The sequence below is a fragment of the Carassius carassius genome, chromosome 1 (genome assembly GCF_963082965.1).
Source record: "Carassius carassius chromosome 1, fCarCar2.1, whole genome shotgun sequence".
Classification (NCBI taxonomy): domain Eukaryota; kingdom Metazoa; phylum Chordata; class Actinopteri; order Cypriniformes; family Cyprinidae; genus Carassius; species Carassius carassius.
The window spans coordinates 43,077,407-43,102,967 of NC_081755.1; the positions used below are offsets into that span (position 1 = coordinate 43,077,407).

General features: G+C 37.1%; 3 protein-coding genes across 8 annotated transcripts in view; 1 reads left to right on the forward strand and 2 right to left on the reverse strand.

Moving 5' to 3' along the window:
* Positions 1-1,020: 1,020 nt before the first annotated feature.
* On the reverse strand, positions 1,021-6,542 carry LOC132124204 (tumor necrosis factor ligand superfamily member 6-like). Its single transcript, XM_059535153.1, has 4 exons — positions 6,253-6,542; positions 2,473-2,512; positions 2,261-2,338; positions 1,021-1,950 (listed from the first exon to the last, which is right to left on the reverse strand). Exons 1-4 carry the CDS (start codon positions 6,454-6,456, stop codon positions 1,559-1,561), a joined length of 714 nt encoding a protein of 237 aa, XP_059391136.1. The 5' UTR covers positions 6,457-6,542; the 3' UTR covers positions 1,021-1,558.
* A 3,035-nt stretch (positions 6,543-9,577) lies between these two features.
* Positions 9,578-13,398, forward strand: LOC132151668 (transmembrane emp24 domain-containing protein 1-like). The gene is made up of 4 exons (XM_059559960.1): positions 9,578-9,986; positions 10,884-10,981; positions 11,900-12,086; positions 13,120-13,398. Exons 1-4 carry the CDS (start codon positions 9,801-9,803, stop codon positions 13,336-13,338), a joined length of 690 nt encoding a protein of 229 aa, XP_059415943.1. The 5' UTR covers positions 9,578-9,800; the 3' UTR covers positions 13,339-13,398.
* A 3,771-nt stretch (positions 13,399-17,169) lies between these two features.
* The window catches only part of LOC132151677 (dynamin-2), a 47,650-nt gene continuing 39,258 nt past the window's right edge, over positions 17,170-25,561 (reverse strand). For 5 of the 6 annotated variants that reach the window (XM_059560006.1, XM_059559986.1, XM_059559997.1 and 2 more), the window contains 6 exons: positions 24,230-24,339; positions 24,037-24,148; positions 22,645-22,809; positions 22,297-22,520; positions 21,146-21,352; positions 17,170-19,273 (listed from right to left, as the gene is read on the reverse strand). In XM_059560006.1, coding sequence (XP_059415989.1) covers positions 19,204-19,273; positions 21,146-21,352; positions 22,297-22,520; positions 22,645-22,809; positions 24,037-24,148; positions 24,230-24,339 — 888 coding nt within the window. In that variant the 3' untranslated portion in view covers positions 17,170-19,203. The remainder of the gene's footprint in view (positions 19,274-21,145; positions 21,353-22,296; positions 22,521-22,644; positions 22,810-24,036; positions 24,149-24,229; positions 24,340-25,561) is intronic. The other variant, XM_059560013.1, reaches the window with a different exon arrangement.

Consider the following 25,561-nt stretch of genomic DNA (forward strand, 5'->3'; position numbering starts at 1 on the left):
TATTTTGAGAAGGAAATGTATTCAAAATAGACAGTAAACATTCATTTAAAATACTTGAAAAAAAACTTTTTATGCTGCTGATGCAAAAAGATAATGATCAGACAAATAAATCACTGCCCCTGTGCAGATCCAGATACATGAACTCCATTTATCTAATGTGAGATATATCATATATATAGGGATATGTATATATATATATATATATATATATATATATATATATATAAATATAGGGCTCCAAAATCTGAAACACAATTTGTATTTTATTGCATTTTTATGCTTTTATTTTGCAATAACATATGTCAGTGGGAGGCAATGTTGCTGTATCAGGATGTTCAAACAAACTGAGCAGGTGTTTACTATCATCATTACAAAATAACACACTTCAACTCTCTCAATGACTCCGTTTAATTGCAAAAAAAAAAAAAAAAAATATTACAATCAATCTTTTGGTTCCCACTGTATGTGAGAAATATCCTCAAAAATACATATAATTTAATTAAATAAAAGAATAATAATACAAAAGTAAATTATAATATTTAAGATGTGCAAAGCAACATACAATATATTGCAGCAGTATTATTTTATATCTTGAACAAATTAAAGGTGCAATGAAACATTCATGTTCATCTCCCAGGACAGTTGTTATGATTATTAATTCAGACACCTGTTCCTCACAAAACAATTTATGCTAAATATGCCACACAGACTGTAAAGATCAAATTAAAATGATCAAGGATGTTATATATATATATATATATATATATATACATATATAAGTGCTGTCAAATGATTAATCGCATCCAAAATAAAAGGTGTAAGAGTGTAATGTCTATATGTATAATGTATATAATGTGTGTATATATTTTAGAATTTTTTTATATATTATATATATTTTATATAATTTAGATTATATGAATGTAAGCATATACATGTCAATATTTTCCAAATATATACTGTATGTGTGTGTATTTATATATACACAATAAATATACACAGAACACACACATACAGTATTATGCAAACAAAAACTTATTTTTTGGATACGATTTATCATTTGGCCGCACTATAGTATACAGTATACATAGATATAGAAACTAGTAAGTAAATTTCAGAAATAACTCACAAAGAAACAAGTAAAATAAAGAAATAAGTGTGAAAATGATATTTTGATTTGATTTCTTTGGTTGATTTACCACTTCAAAAAATTATTATTATTATTTTATTAAAATTATTAAACATTACAAGGTATATACTGTGTATATATACATATACATATATATATATATATATATATATAGACAGAGAGAGAGAGTGAAATATCCTGTCCTATATATCTATCCTATACGATGAACGTCTTATCTTAAAAGAACAAGAAAAAGTTTGATTCCTTCTTATTTAAGTATCTAGTTTGTTTTCAGTTTTTCGTTTTTTACTTGAAAGGTACAGATTTAAAGGAAGACTAAGTATTGTGATTATTAATAGTTTATTCTTCCATCAGATCTAGCTGTGAACTCGCACATTACTGAGATGTAAACAGTCTGATTGCAGAATCCATCTAAACCATGAACAGACCAAAGTAGTTCTCAGCAGCATTAGACAACACCAGTGTACAGTTTTTCACCCTGACAAAGACAGCATCTCCTTTGTACAGATGAAACACCCCACTTAGGTAGCTGTTGTCGATGGTTCTGGACCTCGTGGGTTTAGGACGGAACCTGGAGGACTGGAGAAGCAGAATCTCGTTCCCTGCATATCGATGTGTTTGCCAGACTACAGAGTGGCTGAATATGATGTTGTCCTCCTTGAAGTTGATCTTAGAGTAGATGGAATAATATCCTTCTTTCTCTATGATGAGTTTGCCCTCATTTGCCTTGTGTTTGACATGGTAAAGAATGGACTGATGATTCTCATGCCACAGCACGACTCCATTTACAGGTTCCTGACCAGCTAAAAGAGAGGACAGCAAGAGCATCATACACATTAGCTCTCACATGTTTACAAACTCTTGAATGAATTTGCTCTTTCATGATCCCATGTATACATTTTGTCATGAAAATACGGTGGATAGTGAAGTAAGACCAGGTGATCGGCATACATGCAGACTTTTGGTGACTGAATTGTTCCCATACTTCTATTTGTACTAATTCATTTCTTCTGACTTGGGAAGTATTAACAGTGAATAGACATTGGATTGCTAGTCACTGATTGTAATTGATGACAAATAAACTAAACCTAGCATCTAAAAAAATAAACTTACTTGTCAGTTGTGCCATTGGTTTTGATGGCTTCATTTCTCCAAGCGGTTTTTGTTTGGGCGTTAGAGTATGTTCTTTCTCTGCGATATTCCAAAAATAAATAAATAAAGTATCATAGGTTTAAAGTGCAATCATATGCCATGTTTACCAAGAATAAAAGGTGCAATGCATCAGAGTAAACTTGTCGCACTTCAGACTATAGCGCTATCTTTACCTTGTTTTCTCATGCCAATCTGTGGTTCAACTGGAAGTGTCTGTGGAAGATTAAAAAAGAGAATCTTACATTTATGAATCTTTCATATTGATTGAAGAGTCTGCAAAACCTTTTGAGGTTTACCACCTCAGTGATACTACAATGATGCTGTTGCAACATGGGTTGCTGTTGCATCAGCTGTGGCAAATTCCTGCACTTTAGTTCATGTAAAAAACAAACAAAACAAAGCATAATTTCATCAACATCATGTCAAACTCACATTCATCTGCCTTGAGTTCCACGTCTTACATTCATCAAACAACCGACTTACAGTCTCCGCCCTCTTTTCTTTCCGATAATCCATTTAATTTAGGTGTATGTCACAATACTGATTTATATCACCTTTATTTATATAGTGCTTTATACAATACAGATTGTGGCAAAGAAAGCGAGGAAATGCTAAAGAGCAACCATTATTTTTGTTTGCTTGGTTGCACGTTTACCATTAAATATGAAAACAGTAATGTGAAATTATCAAGCTATACACTACTAATATGCAAAGCAAAAAAAAAAAATGTAGTAATAAAAAAAAAATGTTAGTATGATTATTTGTATTTTAAATAATAAGGCTTGGAACGCAGTTGCGTTTGCCCCAGATAGCTTATTTGTGTCACAATGCAAATCATATCAGATAAACCTGTTGCAGGTTGTTTAAGACCTATTTTCTCATAACTGCATTTGTTGGGTCTAGATCAGGTAACCACAGCACGCAATGTGGTTTGAGCACCAGCTGTCCAGCTACATTTCTGCAAGTTTCATGTACGGCAAGGAGCCTGACGGAAACATCTTCATCTACATACAGTCTGTTTTCACAAATAAATTAGTTAAATTATTTTGTTTTGCATTATATTATCAGCATTATCATATTGTGAAATATGAACATCATCTATGAATTGTGTAATTTCATAGTGTTTGGGGGATATTTACTTCCCATAATGACAGTATATGTGTGTGTGTGTGTGTGTGTGTGTGTGTGTGTGTGTGTGTGTGTGTGTGTGTGTGTGTGTGTATGTGTGTGTGTGTGTGTGTGTGTGTGTGTGTCATTCTATAATAATATATTATAAATATGCTTAACTGGCTGAAATCAGAGAAACTGTCAAGTCGGACATCTTATGATAAAGTTGTTGGTCAGGAGGAGAGGGGCCAAGAGAGAGTGAGGATTTGGAGGCAAAAGAGACGAGAATAGAGAAAGAAAATGTACTATTTAACTAACACTATTTAACTGATTAAATAGAAAAAATCTTGAGGAAATCTCTCTCTCGCTGCAGGCTGCATACTCTTTTATTTTATTTTATGTTTGAGCCTATGCTCTTTGCAACTTAATTATGTTGTGGATCGTGTGTAGGCTAATTTTATTGTCGCTCTTGAAAAGTTTCAGATTGATCCTCGTTTTTATTTATTTTATCTATTTCGGAGCTTATTCTCTTTAATGATGTGGATCGTTTGTAACTTCATTGCAATTTAATTCAATGTCGTTCTAATTTCCATAACCGTTGTGTTATAGTGGTTCTCAACCTTTTTTTCCACTGGGCCGCACTTTGGTCCAAGTCCAAGTGCAAGCGGATTACACAGGTTCGAGTAGCAATGGGCTTCTTCACACTGCCTCCACATGTGCAACTGTGCTTCTGAAGCCTACTAACCACGCGCACCTGTCCGCGCGGTCATAAAAAATGGGAGGTACGCGTTCGTCCTCTCAGAGCCTCCGCACACACTTTCCCGTGACGATGTTTACGTCACGCCTACCTAGCGGACTCCCCGCGGACGCGGAAAGTTTAACATAGGCCTAAGATGCAGTCTGTAAGACGTGCACGGGAGCATGACTTGACGCGACATTGCAGAAAATGTGCGTTCACAAATGTAGCCTATGTTGATCCAAATATGGAAAGAACATTCGAATTTAATAATATGAGGTTCTCTCCAGAGATGTTTTGCCACATTTCTTCAATTAAGGATGATTGCTATGTAATATATTGTGTTCCCATTTGCCTGAACTTCTTCAAGTAAGTTGCGGGGCAAACCAAAAATCCAGCACTCTCCTTTACTACTGATACTGCAACTATTATTTTTTCTAATTGCAAATAAATGCACAGACACTGTTTAACTGAACAGAGATGACATAATGACTGAATTAAATGATGAACTGCCTTTAACTATCATTTTGCATTATTGACACTGTTTTCCTAATGAATGTTGTTCAGTTGCTTTGACGCAATGTATTTTGTTTAAAGCGGTAGGTATATAAATAAAGGTGACTTTGACTTTGACTTTGACTAGCTACGTGTTCATTCGCTGGCCTTTTTCACATTTCTTTTTTTCTCCCTTAAAAACAAATTTGTCCATCCTGATGCTCAATTTTACCGAACTAATGGCTGTTGATGGCTATTTGAATTGAATTCTGCCAAAGTGGGCGCTTGTATGTGTTCGTTAAATGCGTAATGTTATGTGAGTAGGTCTGCTCATGCCTGAAAATAATATATGAAACACAAAATAATTTAACATAAGCTATAGCCTAATGTTTTTTTAAGTAAATGTTTAAATTAATGTAAAAAAAATAATAATAATAATTGTAAAACTGAAAAAAAAAATAATTGTGTTCAGCATGGTGGGACGCATTTGAATTCGTGGCCATGTTTCTTTTACGCGGCTGAAAATAACCGTGCTTTCTGTTACTGAGCCTGTGTCTGTCACTCGTCCTCTTAAAAGTGGAAGCTTGTGCGTAGCTTTGTTGTATTATATTGAAACTTTGTTGATTTTTTTATTGTCATGCGTGTTCTGGTTATTTGCGCATGTCACTAAAGACAGCTTTGTTGCGTTTTTTTTAAGTGGGGATTGGGGGTGCGCCATCCCGGTTGGGACATAGAACGGGGTGCGCAGGAAAAAAAAGTTTGGGAACCGCTGGTGTAGGGTGATAGAATATACAGTTTGTACAGTATAAAAACCATTACACCTATGGGATGTCCCTACTTTTCACAAAAATAAACGCGTGTGTGTGTGTGTGTGTGTGTGTGTGTGTGTGTGTGTGTAAATGTATGTACTCTTTGGAGCAAATGTAGAAATATATATATATATATATATATATATATATATATATATATATACATACTCACTCTCTAAGCTGCATTATTTGATTAAAAATGCAGTATAAACTGTAATATTCTTGAAATGTAAAATAAATGTTTTCTATTTCAATATATTTTAAAATCTAAATCATTCCTTAATTTTTTGCATTATTGTTCCAGTCTTCGGTGTCACATGATCTTTCAGAAATCACTCTAATATGGGGATTGCTTCTCATGAAACATTTCTCATCATTATCACCATTGAAAACAGTTTCTGCTTATTTTTGTGAAAACTAATACTTCTTTTCATAATTATTTGATGAGTAGAAAGTTTAAAAACGCAGCTTAAATATATATTTACACAGTTATAGTTTAATTATAGATATATCTTATTGATTCCGATTACTAGAGGTAGCTAAAAGTGATAAACCACGATGAGGTCAACAACCAAATAACATAATCTACTGTGTATTCTTCATATAAAAGAGAAACAGAAGACAGGAAAGACATGAGAAATGATTAAACTGATAAAAAGCAGCAATGATCTAAAAAGAAGAACTGATGAACAACTGAGATTGATGAACTGAGATTAGATCAACTGATATGAAAAGTGAGTGAAAGACTGATGCTGAATGAAAGTACACAAGCGATGCTTCAGAAAGTTGGACCAAATGGTACTTACAGAGTTTTCTTTTGATGTGAACAGATGGTAGATGAAGCAGGCCTCCACAGCCATGCCACACAGTGCCACACAAACCAGGATCACCAGAAGAGTCTGGATCACATCCTTCCGCTGTCTACGGCCCGGCTTGGGGGGCAGCGGAGGGGGCTTCATTTTACTGTCCACCACGAATACTGAAGGATACAACACTTTACCCGTAGCCATGTGCGCGCGCACACCGTCTCTGGCCACTTCAGAGATGACAACTGCACATCCAGAGAGGTGCAAGAAGACCCAGTGCAATAAAGTGAGAGCAAGTAAAGTGAGAGCAAGACCCACAGTGAGAGTGAAAGATAAACATCACTCACAAAGCCCACAGATGGGCGGACGGATGTCTGAAAAAAAAAAGACAAAGTCAGACCACTCTCAAAATCTCCTGTACTATTATTTCAAGTGACAGGTAGTCAAATCAAGTCAAGTCAAATCTGCAAGTTTGAGAAATGTGGGATGAAATAAGTGCTATATTTAAATCAAATTTTCTAGTTTTTGAAACGAGGGAAAAAAAAAAAAACAGTGTTAAAATGTCATATCTTTTGTCTTTCGGAACGTGACATATTCCATTTGAGTGGGTTGGAAGTGGAATATACATAAATGGGAATCAGAAAAGACGTGGAACACACAAATGCCTACACAAGCAGATAAATGCATGTTCATGGTCATGCAACAGGCCCACCCATTCACACCTTCCTCTCTCCTGTGCATCAGCTCTCAGCCACAGCTTCCCCTACTCACACACTTCTTAGCTATGGTAACGTTTTTAGGTAACTTTGCTGTAGGAAAAATAAAGCAATAAAACACAAAAGAGCAGTGATACGCCGTACAGGCTGATGTGGTCTCCTTTCTCATCCTTATATTTAGAACAATAACCACAAGTATAGTTCAGCTGACAAAAACAAAAATGCAGAGTAGTAGACTGAGAGAGAGCGAGCTATCTCACATTCAGGAGACTCATTCAGTCCTTATGTACTTTTGATTTCATGCCTTAGCTCGTGACACATGAAACCGATATCAAAAAGCTAGTTGTGATGAAATATGACTGTGTTGTCACTTGCGCCTGGGCCAAAAAGTTACACTTGAACACACGTCAAAGACTACATCCAAAGGTCAACTAGCATGTACGTTCTGCACCTGCGCGAGAGGAAACAACTCTACCAATGGGGGCAGTAGTTTGCATTTGTCATTCAAAGAAGGAAAGTGAAACCAGAGATTTTTTTACTAAAAGGGAGATTAGAGGGTCTGTATTGTACTTGGATCACATGTGCCATAATAACCAATCACATTACAGCTTTAACGTAATTTACTTTATGTCAGAGTTGTACGACACTCATTTTCAGATGGCTTTACAAACCGGCTAGGACTGCGGCCTTACGAACATCATCGCTTCCTTACCATTTCAAATGGTTTTCAGTGTCTTTATTAAATTTCCATGTCATTATTAAAGTAGTAATGCATATAGTAATGCTCAGGTGAGCTGAAGTAATGAAAAATCATTATATGTGTGCACTCATGGATTGTTTGTTTGCTTGCATCAGGGTTTTTTTAAGGGGTTCCTATAACTATTGGCGGAAGTACCCACTTTTTGCCATTTTCGCACTGCAGGAAGTTGATTGGTTCAACATTGATTGGCAGAATGCATGCCATACAAAACACTAGCATCTTCCATTTGTGGCCTAATGGTTAGAGAGTCAGACTTGTAGCCCAAAGGTTACAAGTTTGAGTCTCGGTACTGGCAGGGATTGTGGGTGGGGGGAGTAAACGACCAGTGCTCTCTTCCACCTGAAAAAACCACGACTGAGGTGAGACCCTTAAGCAAGGCACTGAAAAAATGTCTGCCCACTGCGAGTGTGTTCATGGTGTGTGTGTGTGTGTGTGCACTTGAATGGGTGAAATGCAGAGCATAAATTCCAGGAATGGGACACCATACTTAACCACACGTCACTTAGATAGCTAAAGATGGACCAATGCTGAAGTCCAGATATTTCTGTCCTCCATCCTACAGTTATTGACACTGTTGAATGCGGAACTTAAATTATTATTGCCAAATTTGAACAACTGCTGATGGTGTGGAAGACAGCAAAAAACTGAGCTGACAGATGCTAAATGACGGCTGACCGTCTGTTCAATGTGTCAAGGCCTTGAAAGATAGTAGTATTTACACACATTTATCTAGCAGGGTCTTACCATGGACTTCTTATTAGAGATACATACATAATGTATATTTAAATAAAAGTTAACCCTTAAAACCATAAATAATTACAATATTAATATCAGCTCAATGTTCTTACTTTACACTCAAGAGCAAAACTTACTGGTTCTTGTGTGTCAAGCAAACATTTTGATGATGAAATAAAGCTAGTGATCATATAAAGTGATTGTGTCTCTTCAGAAAAATGATGGACAAAGGATGGACAAAAATGATGAGGGAATATAACAAATATCTTCTTGTGTGTTTCAAAGCTGAACAAAAGTCTTTAAGTGAGGAACGATATGAGGGTGAGTAAATGATAACACAATTTCCATTTTTGAGTGAACTATCCCTTTAATAAGTCCAGCATTGCAATTTTTTTGACAAACTTCACTATTCACTCCAAAGCCAAGCAAGCATGGCCTATAATATGAGGATTTGTATAATCATCCAAATTAGGTCCTGGGGTGATTGTTGATCAAGATAGATGAAACTAAATAAAAATGGCAACAATATTTGAAGAGTTCAGATGCAAAAGCCCTAAGTCCTGTCTAAAATATTCTTCTAAAACTAGCATTTTAGACCCCTACATTTATGTTCAATTACCTCACTTTAATTGCATAGAAAAGGACCTATACACATTAATTGCCATTAAAGTAAAATTACTAAACCTGAAGCCTGATATAAAATGCTCATTTTAGAAGGCACTTTTGCATCTGAACTCTTCAATTCATTGTATCCACTTGATAAAAGGTTCTTTATAAGTTTGTTAGTTTTATAATTATAATTGATTTGTATTTTTTCCAAAACATTACAGATGTTCAGCATTATACCCCCATACAGAACATGGTTCTGGTCACATTTCAATTATGTTTTCCCCTTATAGTATTATAACATTCACAACTATGAGCGAAGCATAAAGGTTTTTGTCACTAACATTAATAAATAAATAAAACCAAGACTACGAAAGACTACTTCTATAAGCTTCTTATAGAGTTAGATACAAATAGACAAAATTATTATAACAAAAAAAACTTATGAAACCATTATGATAACATTATCAGAACGTGCGCGCGTTGAATCCTGACGTCGGAACACAGTGGACAAATCGCGTTTTACGCGACGCGGGAAAACTACTACGCGTTCATTATCCGCGAAGCTATCAAACTTCACGCGCGGCTGATTGTCGCCGCAATTTCACAAGAGTCCAAACAAAGCTCTTGCAGTGTAAGGCGATGATAGCGTCCTAGCGTTGTCGCGTCGCTCGCAGTGCAGACGGGCTGCTTGAAACTGCTGCTCGAGTGTGTTTCTGAAGAGCAAAGACATGGAGCGGTGTAAAGAGAAGCGTCTCGTAGTGTGTTTGCTGCTCTTTCTGACGCTCCGCGTGGATTTGGGATTCGCATTCAGACAGAATAAGGACACCGAGTTCACTTTCCTTTTACCTCCAGGAGCAACCGAGTGCTTCTTCCAAACAGCCACTAAGAGCGGCAGCATGGAAGTGGAGTACCAGGTCAATGAAACATTTAAAGTATTTCAGTTATTTAATTGCAATGCTCTTAAATGATGAAAACCTATTGGAAATGACTCGAGAGGCAACACCAGTCAGCAAGTTGTTAAATGTTAATTGCAATGTTATTTATTGTTAGCAAGTCTCAAATCTATTTGTTTGTGTTCTAACTTTTGCTTTATGATATATATATATATATATATATATATATATATATATATACACAGTAATGACCAGGAAGTAGCAGGACATTTCCTTTCACAGGTGCATGTTTTGGTCAAAGTGCATAGATATGAATGACTGTACTTATGAATCATAAGTGATCACATGCTAATACAACATGAACAGTGTGTTTATGGTTTGGTTTCATGTGTGTGGTTCTTCTCTACAGCTCTGGTGGGACGTTCAATATTATTGACGTCAAAGTCAATTGAATACAAAGGGGTTAAGCAATCCTCATTCAGTCCTGTTTACTCACAGAAGCTACTGTCTTTTAGTTATTCGAGTCCAGCCCTGTGTTGTGACCTTTCTCTGAAGGTTCACTGTACCTCGTGTCTTGGGTGTGTTTGTGGAGCCATCCAGCTTTACGTTAAAAACAGGCACAGCTGCAGGACAGCTGACTCGGCCAAAAGCTCATTCCATCTGCTGGAAGGATCACAATGTCTCTAGTGCTACATGGTTTCTGTTTGCCTTACTTTATCTCTAGCAACAGCACACTGAATCCTCAATGGGCTGCTTTATCAGTCTGTGGAAGATAGGAGACCTCTAATTTGAATTTTAAATTTATATATGTGTATCTTTGCACTTGTATGCATGTCACATTACAGAATTAAATGTGGGTTTCGAATGCTGTTTCATTTATCAGTCACCCTGGCATTAACCCATATGTGTTGTCTGCAGGTCATTGCAGGCTCAGGGCTGGACGTCGGCTTCACTCTGATCTCCCCGCAAGGATATAGATTGGTCTCCGACTTCAGAAAATCAGATGGCATACACACGTGAGCTTCACATCCCATAGTGCACAAAGCTGAAACCTTTACTCATAGTTTTGGACTGTCATAACCCACAGTATTTGCATGTCCTCTGCTGCAAAATTGCATGCTGTCTGCTGCTGCAGGGCTGACACACAACTGAATTTACAGAAAACAGTTGCCTGCTTACAGAACTGGTTGCATAACCAGGTTACCAGTCAAATGAAAAGTAAAATGAAAAGTTTTATCAAATTAAAAGCCTACTTAAAGGGATAGTTCACGCAGAAATGTAAGTTCTGTTATTATTTACTCTGATGTCATTCCAAACCGGTTTGTATGGAAGCTTATTTCCATCACAGAATAAAACTATTGAAAAGATAATTGTGACTTTTTAGAACACAATTCTTGACTTTGAAATGCGAGCTAAAAACTTTTTTTCCCCCGACTTCTCAGTGTTATTCTCAAAAATTTGAGTTCTGACTGTACATCTCGCAATTTGTACTTTTTTTCTTGGAATTTTGCATTTATAAGCTCACAATTTTGACTTTCTTAGAATTCTGAGTTCACAATCTCGCAATTTATTCTGAGTTCACATCTAATAATTAAGACTAATATTTTTTTTTTTTTTTTTTTATGTAGATTTTACCCTTTGACTTTGTTTCTCTGGCTTTATATCTTGCAATTCTGACTTTTTTTTCCCTCAGAAATGAGAGAGATGTAAAGTCAGAATTCCAAGGAAACAAGTCAAAATCGTTTTATTCCAGAAATGAGCTTCCACTGGTTTGACTATGAACACAAAATATATTTAAATTTGTTACCAAACAGTTTAAGTGATGGACTTTTATATGGACTTCTATTGTGTGGATTGTATTTTTGGATCTAATTTTTCACAAGCCGTGACATTCTAGTAATCTTGCTTTGTGTGTGTCGGGGGTTTGCTGTCAGAGTGGACCCCACTGAGGAGGGCGACTACAGGATTTGCTTTGACAACAGCTTCAGCCATATTTCAGAGAAGATGGTGTATGTGGAGGTGATCGTGGATGGACCAGAGGAGGACGATGAGGATGATGAAGATTGGGCTGCTCTGGCTGAACCGGAGGACTTGCTGGAGTACAAATTGGAGGATATCAGGGTACACAAATCACACAGCACTTCATTCATTTGCCAATAGTTTACAGTTCTTATTATTGTAGGATGTACATGTGGATTATGTGTATGATAAATATCAAATCATTACTAGAACATTGTATTGTATTGACGGCAGTTCTAAAAAGGTTCTGATAACATTTTCATTCAACTTACTATACATTAGATGACAGATAAGCTTTTGCAGTAAACAAACCGTACATTATATAGGCGCTGTAAGGTTTCTTAACTCTGGAAGACGTGACATAGAAAAAAAAGAAGTATTATTTGATATATCAAGCCTTTATGGCTCATAAAATATTATATTGAATATGGAGCTCAAACTAAGCAACAATGTGCAATTTTTGGCCCAGTTGCTAATATTTATATGGACAAAAAGATGAAATTCTGATAGCTTGTAATGTACATTGAGATCTTTTTAACAACATAAGAGACTACTTGCATAAAATGCATATAAATATTAGGCCTAGTGTAAAATTAATAAATTAATAATCAAATTGCGTTTCCCCCCCAAATTTTAACATGATTTTTCTAAGAAACCTAAGCCAGTCCAGTACGTTCATCTTGAAATATTACTAACAACATAGAAGTTATTGTCAAGTTCCCGTGATATAGAATTAGCAAATATTAGCACAACCTGAAAGTAGATGATTTTACAATTAAACTTAAAGGCCTTTTACTTGCTAACAAGTATAGGCTATTAGTCAGACAACAAAAGGCATGTAGTAGATTGTGTACTACAGGTTTTTCAGGTTATGTTCGGATTATTTTGATTATTTGAATGAAATTTGCAAATCAAATAGTTTACAGTAGGCTTTATTAAAGTTGAAGAAAAGCTGTCAGGCTGGTATTTTCACATTAGATCTAGAACATTTTTTAAATGGTGGAATGCAGTTAAGAAAATGATTTGCAGTTCAAATTTTCTTGGTTTTGGCACTTATCATCTGCAGCCAAAATGCATTGTTTCAAAATGTTTTGTGGGAACTATAGCTTCGCTCATGTTTTCTCTCATCGCACAGGACACAATGGACGCCGTTCACAAGAATCTGGAGCGAAGCCGTCAGCTACAGACGACGTTGCGGGCGTTCGAGGCTCGTGACCGTTACCTGCTGGAGGATAACCTGTGGCGGGTTTCCTTCTGGTCCAGTGTCAGTCTGCTGGTCATGGTCAGCGTGGCTCTCGCCCAGATATACACGTTACGCAGATTATTCAGTGACAAACACAGAGTTTGCACATAGCAGAGATGAACTGGAGAGGGACGATACTGGAACACTGTATGCTGGACTAATGGATTCTGTGGAACAGAAACTCAGGTCCAAAAAATGTCCCCCGTTTATGTTAGAATTGAAGTGTTTGGAGCTATCAGTGAATCTGACCATTTTTAATTCTAAGAGTTTTCTGTAGAGTGCTAACACTGCTGAACACTAAACTTACTTGAAGCATAAAAAAAAATTGGAATGTAATTTTGTACTTGACTTTTAAAACACTGTGGTTGAAATAATTTATGAGACTTCTGAGTCTCATAACTATTAACTTTTCTCATGGATTTACACAGCAGGAAAATAAAAATCCAAGGGAACGTTTTGCTTTGAATGGATTATTATTCAGCACATTAGCATCTCATTTGGAACAAATGCAGCTCAGACATATGTGGCCAAGCAAGTGCAAATGCAAAATGAATTTAAAACTCATCTGGGTTATTGAGGTGACATTTCAAGTCATTTGCTAACTGCGATGAATTGAGTTATTGCTGTAGTGTGGGAATCAGAATCATGTTGTTGCCATTAATCTCTAAAAAAAATGCCTAGTAAACATTATGTACAGCCATATTCATTACAAACTAAATAAGAGTCCCTAGAGTTCAATGAAACAATTCACAGACAGAATGCTTAGTTAATGAAGTGGAACGCACTTCAAAATGGCAGCATGGATTCCCCTGAGAGGAAGTGCTTCGGAAAGTCTTAAAGTCAAGTGGAACGCACCTCCTGTAGTCGCCTGATGTATTTTCATTGACCAAAACCTGGAAATAAGTTTGCGTTTTAAACCTTCCATTTCCATAGTACTGAAGGTTTTTTGAGTAGGTTTTTGGTTGAAATAAAGTCTGTGGTGAAAAACTCATGTTCACTTGTTTTATTCAATGCCATAAAATACATAAGTAAATACACAACTGGTTAAATAACTAAATGGTTGTTGGGAACATAAATGTCATCATACCAACTCATCTATTCAATAGCATAATGGCTTTGAAGTCATGTGACCCTGGTGTAGTTTGTTTATAGCCTATGTTTAGTTTGTACATTACGTGATTGTGTTTAGGCTTTATCGTTCAGTTGTGTTCATGTGTGACAAGTTTGAACCAAATGTGTAAGAATTTGATTTTGTTGGTAACAGCTTATTTTCTGCAGTAATCCAAAAGCCAATGGGAAAATCACATTTGGTTTTGTCAAGGGGGAACCAGGGTGACGCAAACTTATGGGTTGGCCTACAAAAAATATAATATGTCATCAATGCATCAGCACTCTATTTCTTCTATTCCTTTGTAAATATTTCAAAGTTTGGGGGAAAAAAGTTAATATTGCTTTTAATATACAAAATCAATGATTCTAAGTCAATTTTTTTTGTCAATATTTCAGATTCACCATCATTCATACAGTACTTCATATCTGGTTTTAGACTTAATTCAAAGTTTGTAATGTTGCATTTCTGAGCTGGTTTGATTCAGTTCAACACTTTTATTTATTTAATCTATGGTGAAACCTAATGAGAAAAACTACCTCTAGAACCAAGACTGCTACAAAAAAGGTAGGTCAGCACCTTTTCACATCAAGAGAGTAAAGTTCAAACAAGACTGTGTAATACCTAGAAGAATCTCATCTTTGGTCCATTTTTTAAATCGCATAGGAACATTTAAATTGACTTTTTTCCAATCCAATTGATTGGTCCTTTGATATCCTATTGATATCCTCTGAAAGCAGGCATCCTGTCCTCATGGTTCAGAGCAGCTGTATGGTGATTCTTCTTCACTGCGTCGGATCAGCTTCACCACTGGTTCTCTGGCCGTCGTGGAGGTGGACGTCTGTTCAACAACCGCAGCCAAAAGCACAGATCAGCAGTGAGAATTTCATTTGTGTGCTGTGCAGAGTGAAACATGTATGTTTACAGTAACTCTGATCTCTACCCGGTTTGGGAGTAGATTATCTAAGAAGTTGTACTATTCACTTATGTAGAAACCGCTGATTTTGGCAGGAAAGCTGCTAAATATGAGCCTTGCATTAGGCTACTCATCAGGTCACATGCTGATAATAAAACAACACTAATCATTAGTCAGATGTAGTCTTCCATGATGACATAAGACTTATTCTCTCTCTCTTTGTACTTCCACTAAGGAAACGTGCTCATGAGTCATACGTAAAAGGTCAGCTTTTTTTTTTTTTTTACATTGGAAGAAGTGGTAATGAAGCCACGTGGTTCTAAATCCTGTTCTTGAGACCCTCAACCCTTCAAATGTGACTCATGAGCTCATTACATGCTCCTGTGCTGTGCTCCATTCCAATTGACACTGCATCACAGTATCCCCAATTTATTAATTAGTGCATGTTAAAAGTAAACACTTGTGCTAAGACTTTGATTTTCTGGAGGTTCCCTTTCAACATTTTCATTTGAAAAGTGAGGGTAATGCGACTGTAACCTATATACCAGCCTAGAAACAGTAACTAATGGATTAGACCTACCTATATTTAGCTTTTTGCTAACACTTATATGCATATTCATCACATAGGTGTCAATATGCAATAGAAATAACTCATAAGTGAGGACTTTCCTAGGTGGGGAATCGTTTACCTCACGAGTTAACGGCTTGATTCAAAACCATTTTTAATGGTATTGCGTGGATATATCACTGACTTAACAACCTGTGATTGACCAATGTAATCACACTCGCTTCAAAAATTGGTTTGCTATGGACAAGAGCTGCAATCACGCCATGTTGTAATTATGGTAATGCTGAGATGAGAACACGTGACATTCTACTCCGAGCTTTTCCACGTGCTTGGACATAGGTAACTAAAGAGTAGTTTTGAATGGTTGTAAGTGGATGTGGTAACTTTTAACATCTATAATTGGCCATTGCGTTCGCATTCTCAATTGGGCACTATCTTCAGAGCTCCAAAAACATATTTGTGATGAACCGTGTACGTTACTGAGTGTTCATATATCAATGGATACCAAATTTACCAGGCAGAAGATATAATTACCCACACTCCTTATAAAATATGATGGAATATGCAATAACTGGAAGCGACCGAAAGCCTTGCACATTAAAGTTACAAATGGCTGCCCCCGCTCTTATGTTAAAAATAATATGCATTAGTATGCATTTCCCTACTATATGGTAAGCAAAAAAAAAAAAAAAAAACAATGTGAAAAGAGTTTTATGTCCAACTTCATAGTATTCATGAAAAGTACCCAGATGAACTACTTTCGGGGAATTTCTGAAGTATGCATAGCCTATGTAGTACATTCAGATTTCATTTACACTACTGAATTAACCTGATCTCACAAGAAAATGGGACTATTTTACAAAGGGATTTAGTATGAATTTGTATAAATTGAATAGTACAAAAGCATATGGTTTATAGAAAAAAAAAAGTAAGCATGAATGTCCTCCTCTGAACATCTCTATCAAAGAGGCACAAGTAGGTCATATGAAAACATACAAATTAAATTGTATGAATTCATATAAATTAGCCACCAATTTGCCAAAACATAAAATAGTTTGCCATGAGATGGTGTTGCACATTAATACTGTGTAGAACATACAAAGTAGTTATTCAAAGAAAGGGCATGTGGCTTCGGACGCAGTCAGAGGTGAGTGAGACCACATTTGATTTATTTCCACGATAACACAGAGGAAGAGATGCATGCTGGGATAGACATGTCATGGAAAATTAAGCAGACAGCGAGGAGACGTTACACAAGGAAACACCGACCACCAGAGCACCAGATCTTTATTATACATAACACCTTTTATTATCATCTAACTTCCAATTCTCATTGTGCATTTTGCTCCAATTCCATTATAATTGCTACACAGGCACTTGACAATGATTTGTTATTCCAAAAGCATAAAAAGGATGGTAAATATGTCCTCAGTCCCTCACTCCATACAAAAAGATACAATTATTAGAAGGAGAGACAGGGATCGGGTCACCATAACCAATGACTACAGAGAAAGGTATGGCTGCAGTGATCTGAACATTATCCAGTTCTTAACAGATACTGAAGTAATTTGAAATCGGAAAACATACGGCTGGATACAATTTGAATTCAAGCCTCGAAATGACTGAAGAAGGAGCAGGGTTGCCATCACTGTAGCCATAACACACAGGAGTGATTAAAGAGCGTTTGGCCCTGAAATCTGCAGCTAATATTTTTAAATTTCATCTCAAGTCTGACTTCAAGCCTGGGATTATTGACAGACGAATCGATGCTAAAATTAAAGACCCGGTCTCGCTTACACCAAATCCCTATTTTTATCCTCAAGTTAATCAAGAAAGGAAAATTAGTCACGGCCCATTTCCTTGCACGCACATCAATAAAAGCAAACATCAAAGACTCCGCAATCAAAACAGGATCAACAGGAAACCAGCTGGACCGTGTTCACTCTGAATTCTGTTCAACCATTGTTAACGCAACCGAAAGTGAAGAGCATCTGTCGTTCTACTCAGAAGCAAACAGTTTGTCAAAAATGCAAATCAACACAAAGACAAATTCCCAGGTTTTAAATAATACACTTGTTAGTACATTACTATGATCCCTATGTTAAAGATTCACTGTTTTTTGCGTTCAGAAAGTTCCGTGTCTTTGCAAGCAAGAGCGGACTGGTTCCATAAAGCAAACGCCCTAGACCCCAAATACACCTGCATGTACCATGTTCAGCGACCCAGTGTTTGAGTGCATTCCCACTTCCTGTAGCACCCTGGTGTTTTTCCCGCTCATAAACCCTCCCCCGACCCTCACTATCCCTGAATGAAAATAAAAGCGCCTTGCAGATTAATTTAAATTACAATGATCAGAACGCTAAGCGAGATTTGGAGTCGGATGTTACCTGAGCTCTGAGCTCTGACAGGTCGGCCCATCGCAAGTGGTTACCGTGCCTTCCAGGATTATGTTCATATACACAAATTATTATTTGTATAAACAGATCATTACAGAGATTTGCATACAAGCCCCACCTCCTCTTCTAACTATCTAAGAAATTCCCATCACCCGAGAACAAGAAGTGCTTTTCAATAACCAAATTTCCCGACACAACAGAAAGATGATGTTGCTTGTCAACTCCAAATATGAGTGTCAACATCTAGTTTTTTGACTTGTGAACTATGTTTGCTTTTCTCTAATTCGGTTAGCTGCTACCGAGTCATAATTCACAGTCGCTTGGTACTTAAATGTGCCGTTTTGAAGGATATCAAAACATAAACGGCCAATTGAACATGAAAAACAAAGAAATCAGGTCAAAATCAATCCCACATAGCAATAACAACATGGTGTCTTGTTTCAGCAGATCAAGTTAGAGAGTCAAGAAAACAGAATGAAAACAAAAACACATAAGGAAGTGTGTCTATAACAAGAAAGAGTCTTCAACAACCCTTAAGTTACCCAAGAACAGAAAGAAGACAGGCTAGTTTAACAGCAACTAGCTCGCACAGTGCTTGTATACATCTTATCCCACATTAAACCACTAGTCAGAGAGGAGGTAATGTTGGTTCGTCAACACAAGTTGAGTAGGATACCCCCTGGTGGTCAACTGACCTATTTGAGTGATGAAATAACTGAAAGTTGGAGGCCACAACACCCTTTAGTTCATTCTAAATTTGAATACCATAATAACAACAATAATATATTTATTTGAATATTTATGTGCTTAATTTAGACCTCTGGCCTTTAAAAGTACGGATGTGACTAGCAGCGCTGATCAGAGGACAGTTTGAGTGGATTATTTAGGTCTATTGGTCAGGCGGTATGTGTAGACACACGTGCACGTGTTTCAGTGCAGTTCTCCAGCCCTTCCTCTCTCTCTCTTTCTTTCTGTCAGACTATGGTGGCTAGTCTAGCAGGGAGGGCTCGGCGGGGCGGATAATGGTGGGCCGGTTGGGAGCGCCAGGGGGTCTTCTGCTGTTGAAGGAGAAATAGTGAGAAACAAAGGTGAGACAAACCCACAACCCCAGGGAAATGATGAAGGAGAAGGGGATACGTACTGTAAGTAAACTAGATGAGATGAGAAAAGATAAAACATAGAAGAGATGAAAAGAGACAAGATGAGGAGAGACAAGACTACATGAGAGGAAATTAGATGAGATGAGACTACATGAGAGAAGACGTGAGATGAGATGAGAAAAGAAAAAAGGAGAATAGATGAGGCAAGGAAAGGTGACTAGATGAGACTAGACGGGATGAAAACAGACAAGATGGGACTAGATGAGATAAGACAAGATGGCGAGACAAAACATGAGGAAAAGACAAGACTTAATGAGACGGGAAGAAAATAAACAAAATATGGGGATTGAGAGATGAGAATAGATGAGAAAAGACCAGGAGAAGAGATGAGGCAAGAAGAGACGAGTAGATGAGACTAAAAGAGACGAGACTGCATGAGATGGGATGAGAAGAAATGAGAAAAGACAAAAAGATAAGAAAAGGACTAAATGAGGTGACCCAAGAGGAGATGAGAGCAGAAATGAAACATAAAAAAGAAAAGATGAGAAAGAAAAGCTATCTAGATGAGACTAGAAGAGATGAAAAGATGCAAGAGGAGGAGAGACAAGTCTTCATGAGACAAGATGAGATGAGAAGAGACAAGCTGAAGAAACAAGACTAGAGTTGTGATTAGGCAAGAAGAGATGACTAGAAGAAATGAGAGGGTGAGACTAAAAGAAATTAAAAGAGACGAGACGAGGTGAGAAGAAAGGAGAAAAGACAAATATATTGGAAAAAGACTAGATGAGACAACCTGAGAGGAAATTAGAAGAGAAATGAGACCTAAAAGAGAAAAGATGAGACCAGAAAGGGTGACTAGATGAGACTAGAAGATATGAAAAGAGACAAAAGATTAGGAAATAAGACTAGATAAGACAACATTAGAGTTGAGCCGAGGTGAGATGAGAGTGGATGAGACTAATGATATGAGAAAAGACAAAAAGATAAGGACTAGATGAGATGACCTAAGAGGAGATGAGAGCAGAAATGAGACATAAAAGAGAAAAGATGAGACAAGAAAAGGTGACTAGATGAGACTAGAAGAGATGAATGAGAGACGAAGAGAGGCTAAATGAGAGTAAACGACGGAGGCTAGATGACAAAATTTGAAGAATTGAGACTAGAGATGAAATGAGATAAACAACAAGATGAGATGGGAGGAGACGAGAAGTTAGGTGACACTATGTGAGACAAGAAGTAGCTAGATGAGGACACACAAAAGCAGAAGAGAAGGCTAGAATAGAGGGAAAAAAACAGACCAGACAAAAGAGGCAAAGTAAGACTAAATGAGAAAAGAGAAGAAGAGGCAAGAAGAAAAGAAACAATGTCATGAAAAGAAACCAGGCAGACAGGAAGAGATAGGAAAATACCAGATGAGACCAAGAGAGAAAGCACAATAAGATTTAAGACAAAAATAGATACAGTACAAGTTAGAATAGAAAAGAGGTGAGAATAGAAGTGATGAAGAGAGATGAGAACACATGAGGCTAGATTAGTAGAAACGAGAAGAAATGAAGAGAAGAGAGGAGATCAAAACAGGAAAATGATATCACTGGAAGGATTAGAAAGAATATGCTGAGAAGTAAATGAAGGAAAACTTGTTTAGTATATGACAGAAAAAAAAAATATCTAGTGAGAAGAATCAGAGCTGAAGAAAAAGTACAACAGTCAAACCTTGTTCAAACAGTATTTTCCTCAGTCCTTTGAGCTTCAGACACAAGACGCTCATTCTTACACAGCACAGCAAGAATACACTTCTACGCGGAGGTGTCAGACAGTTAAGTGTCTTACCTGGGGATGCCCGGGGGGATGCGGGCGGGGCGGGAGGGGATCTGAGGGGGCGCAGTGAAAGGATCTTGGCCTGGGCGAGTGGGAATGGGCGGGGCTACAAAGGAGGGGATGGGGTTAAGAGTGGGCGGGCCTGGCGTTGGACCTCTCACTGCAGGAGGCCTGCTGGGGGCCGGAGCCGATGAAGACGGTCTGTGCTGGGGGGTGGGGCTACACAGACAGGAAAAGAAGAAATATAGTATTAAAACGGGTAATGAAGGACACTAAAAATGACAAATATTTCACTTTTGAATTCTTTAAACTTTAAAAGATAAACCAGTCATTTTTCTTTAAAATAAATATCTTAATTGAAGAAAAAAAAAATGTGTTCTTAGATCGGCCTGTTCTTATGAGTAATATTTCAAATCAAGTAACAGGGCTGTGTTGCCTGATAATATTGATAACTTTTTTTTGGTCTCTTAGAAATACACATTTGATAGTACATTGAGTTAGGATGCAGATATAGATTTATGGTCATTATCAATCTGTAAAAATTGTAGCAATCATATTTTCTTATATGGTAAAATTTAATTATTCTGACTGTTGTTTTGTTTTTAAGCCATTGGCCTTCCATAGTAGCATACATTTAGATCATTATAATCAGAGTTAAAACCACAACTATAGCACCTCAATACCATGGTAAAAATGTAATATGGCTTCTAGGTATCTGTATGAAAAACAGTAGTCTAAATACATTTAGCTCACTTGATTAAATGCTATTGATTAAACACTAAAAATAATATAATTCCATTACTCCTCCTTCAATAGATTTAATACACGTCTACATTAATAATATAATAAAAGTTGACACAAACACCCACATTTCTGACACAATATTGTGGTGCAGTTAGTGGTACTACAGTTAATCTATGGTAAATGATGGAGCCTTTGCCTCTTAAGCATTATATCAAACATTTATCGAGGAAATGTTTATCACACGATAATTATCATTGTCGATTTATCACTCAGCCCTAGACCCAAGTATCACAGAAAATGAAATGTGATTTTTATTTAGTAGTATTTCATTCTGTATATAGGCTATTCATTCTGAACATAGCAAGAGTAATGGGAATGTAACTCTTTCCCAGACAGCAGCACGCTGTTCATTTTCTGACCTTGTCTCTGGAATCCAGCTGTCGTTGACGGGCGGAGGAGCAGGAGTGGACACAGTGGTGGTGCTGATGTCACCGATGATGTGGAGGGCCTCTTTTATGGCGTTGTACATTCGCAGCATCTCGTCTCTGCGCTGGGCCTGGTCAGCAGACTCCTCCATCAGACTGTTCTGATCACCCGAGGAGTACAGGTATGCCAGCAGCTCTGAGTGGATGAAGTCTTTAGCCTGGGGACAGAAAGACGTCCGAACAGGACAGAAAGATTAATGAAGAGGTGACGATGTTTGCAATTTGTTAGAATTATTATGTTTCAAGATGAACTGCTTAAAACACGAGCAGTGGTGTACTTACGTTGTTGATCATGAGGTGCATGATAGTCTTGGGCATGAGGTCTCTGATGGTCTTGTTGACGATACTGATGTAAGAGTCCACCAGGTTACGGATGGTCTCCACCTGCCTCTCCAGCTGAGGGTCCATGGAGAAGGTGTCGGCTGGAGCGGCATCTTCTGACTCCACCTACACACATACATCCCAGTTTTGATCTAAGTTTAGGAATGATCATTAATTTTAAAGACAACATCTAAAGTGACCTGTATCTTTAATACATTCCTGGTCTTATTGTGCTGGATGGAGAAGTGCATACTATGCTTAAGGGAAGAAATGTTTTCTTTCATCAAAATGTAAAAACTTCTTAACCTCTAAAACAACTTCTGCCGATCAAACGGAGATTGCATCGGTGGGAAAAAGTATTTTTAACTATTTACTAGATACTAGAAAACAGAAGTGATGTTTGTCCATGTAAAAGTTGTCCCTAAGATGCTTTGAAATTGCTAAGTAGCTGCTGTATTTTCAGTGTTTTTAACATGTTGCAGTGTGAGTGTTTCTCGCTGGTTGCTTACGCAGATTGCTTAGTAATAACATAGTAATTACACAGTAATAATGTAAAACACCCATCTTAAAACTGCATAATTGCAGGTACTATGTCAATAACAGAAATGGATGTGCTAATATTTTTCAACTACCTAACCCCAAGTATTTATGGTAATAATAGCAATGTTTTCCTTAGACGCACCGTCACCGCTACTACTATACAACTATTATTCATTTCATAACATATATTATCGTTTTGTACCAGTAATGTTGTTTTTGAAAGAAAGACATTTTTATTCAGCAGGGATCCATTCAATTGATCAAAAGTGACTGGAAATACATGTATAATGCAAAATAAATTATATTTCTAGTAAATGCTGTACTTTGAAACGTACTATTCATCAAAGAATCCTGAAAAAAAAAAAATGTTAGGAACATGTGACACTGATGACTGGAGAAATGCCAAACAGGAATAAATTACATTTAAAAATGCATTCAAGCTAACAGAGTTGTAACAATTACAAAATATTAATTCAAAATGTGTTTATTTGTTTTATATACAGTAGTCAACATTTGAAGTGGATCAGAAAAAAAGTTCACCAAAGTTGTCCTAAGAAAAGAACGCATTATGGTTTTAGGACAACTTTGATGAAAGGTTATGATCCACTACATGTATATATATTGTTTTTAGTGTATTTCTTGCAATAAACGCAGCCTTGGTGAGCGTAAGTGACTAGTGAAGTTTTCTAGTAGTGCTGACAGTCAAAAATAAATCCTGATACAAAATAATCTTAAATGTGTAGACTTTGAACTCTCAGTAATGGAACGCAGAATGTTTTAGATTGTACATGTGTTCAAACTGAACATTAGTACCTGATCTTTCTCAGGATAAACGCCTGCTCGGAGAAAAGAGGCTTTCCAGCTGTCCATGTCCTCCTGCGTATCACAGGCCAGCTCGATCTGACGCAAGTCCTTATAGACGTTCCTGCGAGGGGGATCGAACACATGAAGCGACCGAATACCAAACCAAAATACACAAACACAGAGAGTTGCAGTCAGCCCTGACCTTTGCTCAGTGTTGAAGATTGCAAAAATATGCTTAGTGGACATGAAGCCTTTCTCCACGTCTCTGAGCTTCAGGTTGTCCAGAGGAAGCATGTATTTCTTCTCTTTTTCCTAGTAGAGTGAGATGAGAGAAGGTGAGTTGCAAAAATCTTATAAATCACTTCACAGTAGTATCAAAAGCTGCAACATTCAGAGATTCTACATACAATATGTAACAATGGATGTATAGAAAAGTGCTACTTGAGGATTTTTCAAAACATCTTTTGCGATCATATGGGTTTGGATCATATGTGTCTTTTCAGCGACACATGAAAAGACCACATTTTCATTTTGAAGTGACCTGTCCCTTTAAAGAAGGACCACCAGGTTGCCAAGCCAGAGAGGGGGATGTGAGACAGAAAGAGAAAAGAAAAAGAAGAGGAGGAGTCTGGATGAGGACTAATGCTGCCAACTCATTCTGTTGAGTTGAGAAGCAGCATCTGGAAACGTTTATGTCTGCACAGCTATGGCCCCAACAGTTACATCACTTAGAGGAACACTTCCCTGCCCCCAACACACACACACACACACACACAAACACACACACAACAAACCCCCAGTAACCCAGTACGATTTCCTGCGAATTCCAAAGTCGGATCCCGGCTGGAACATTTCAGTGCGCTTGCCACGTCACTTTGCCTCCCCTTTTGTCCCTTTTCTACTTTCGTCCCGCTCCTCACCTCTCTTTTCTCCATTTATCGCTTTCCCTTTACTTTGAAAATGACTGCTAAAGGAACATTTCTCAGCGTTATTTATAAAACAATGGCAAAGAGCGAAAACTGCACATGGTCCAGAATGTGAAAATGAAGCCAAAGGGTCCTTATTCGTCTTGAAGAAACTGCAGAGGCCTGGAATATGCATTTGCCACGCAGCAGACATGTGAGTACACCGAATATATACATCTGAAAAGAATTCGTAATGTAAACATTATCCATAAGTTACGTCGGAATATTCAGTAATGTTATTTCAACCGATTTCATTATGTTTGGATTCATAATGCCTTTTTTTGAACATGCGGACCAGCTTTAATTACTTGATTCTTTGTGTCGCTTTATTATTCGGTACAAAAAGCTATTTAGAAGTAAAAATCTAAACATAAAAATGTGACGTTTCTCCCCAAAATCAAAAGAGTTTATATTTCGCATTAAGAAAATAAAACCTATTTCATCGCAGTATTATTTACATGAGTATTACGTTTTTTTTTCGGCCTCAAATTATCATTAACGTAGCATATTCGAATCTTTTACATTTGCACTTTTTTTATATATATATATAATTTTTTCGTGACTCCCAA

Bases quoted from the DNA above. Each gene is read 5' to 3' on its own strand.
- LOC132151668 (XM_059559960.1), top strand. From the start codon at position 9,801: ATGGAGCGGTGTAAAGAGAAGCGTCTCGTAGTGTGTTTGCTGCTCTTT. The intron at 9,987-10,883 runs GTCAATGAAACA...TGTTGTCTGCAG, and splicing joins GCATGGAAGTGGAGTACCAG to GTCATTGCAGGCTCAGGGCT. The intron at 12,087-13,119 runs GTACACAAATCA...CTCATCGCACAG, and splicing joins ACAAATTGGAGGATATCAGG to GACACAATGGACGCCGTTCA.
- LOC132124204 (XM_059535153.1), bottom strand. From the start codon at position 6,456: ATGGCTACGGGTAAAGTGTTGTATCCTTCAGTATTCGTGGTGGACAGT. The intron at 2,513-6,252 runs GTAAGTACCATT...AATCTTCCACAG, and splicing joins TCACATCAAAAGAAAACTCT to ACACTTCCAGTTGAACCACA. The intron at 1,951-2,260 runs GTAAGTTTATTT...CCTCTCTTTTAG, and splicing joins ACCAATGGCACAACTGACAA to CTGGTCAGGAACCTGTAAAT.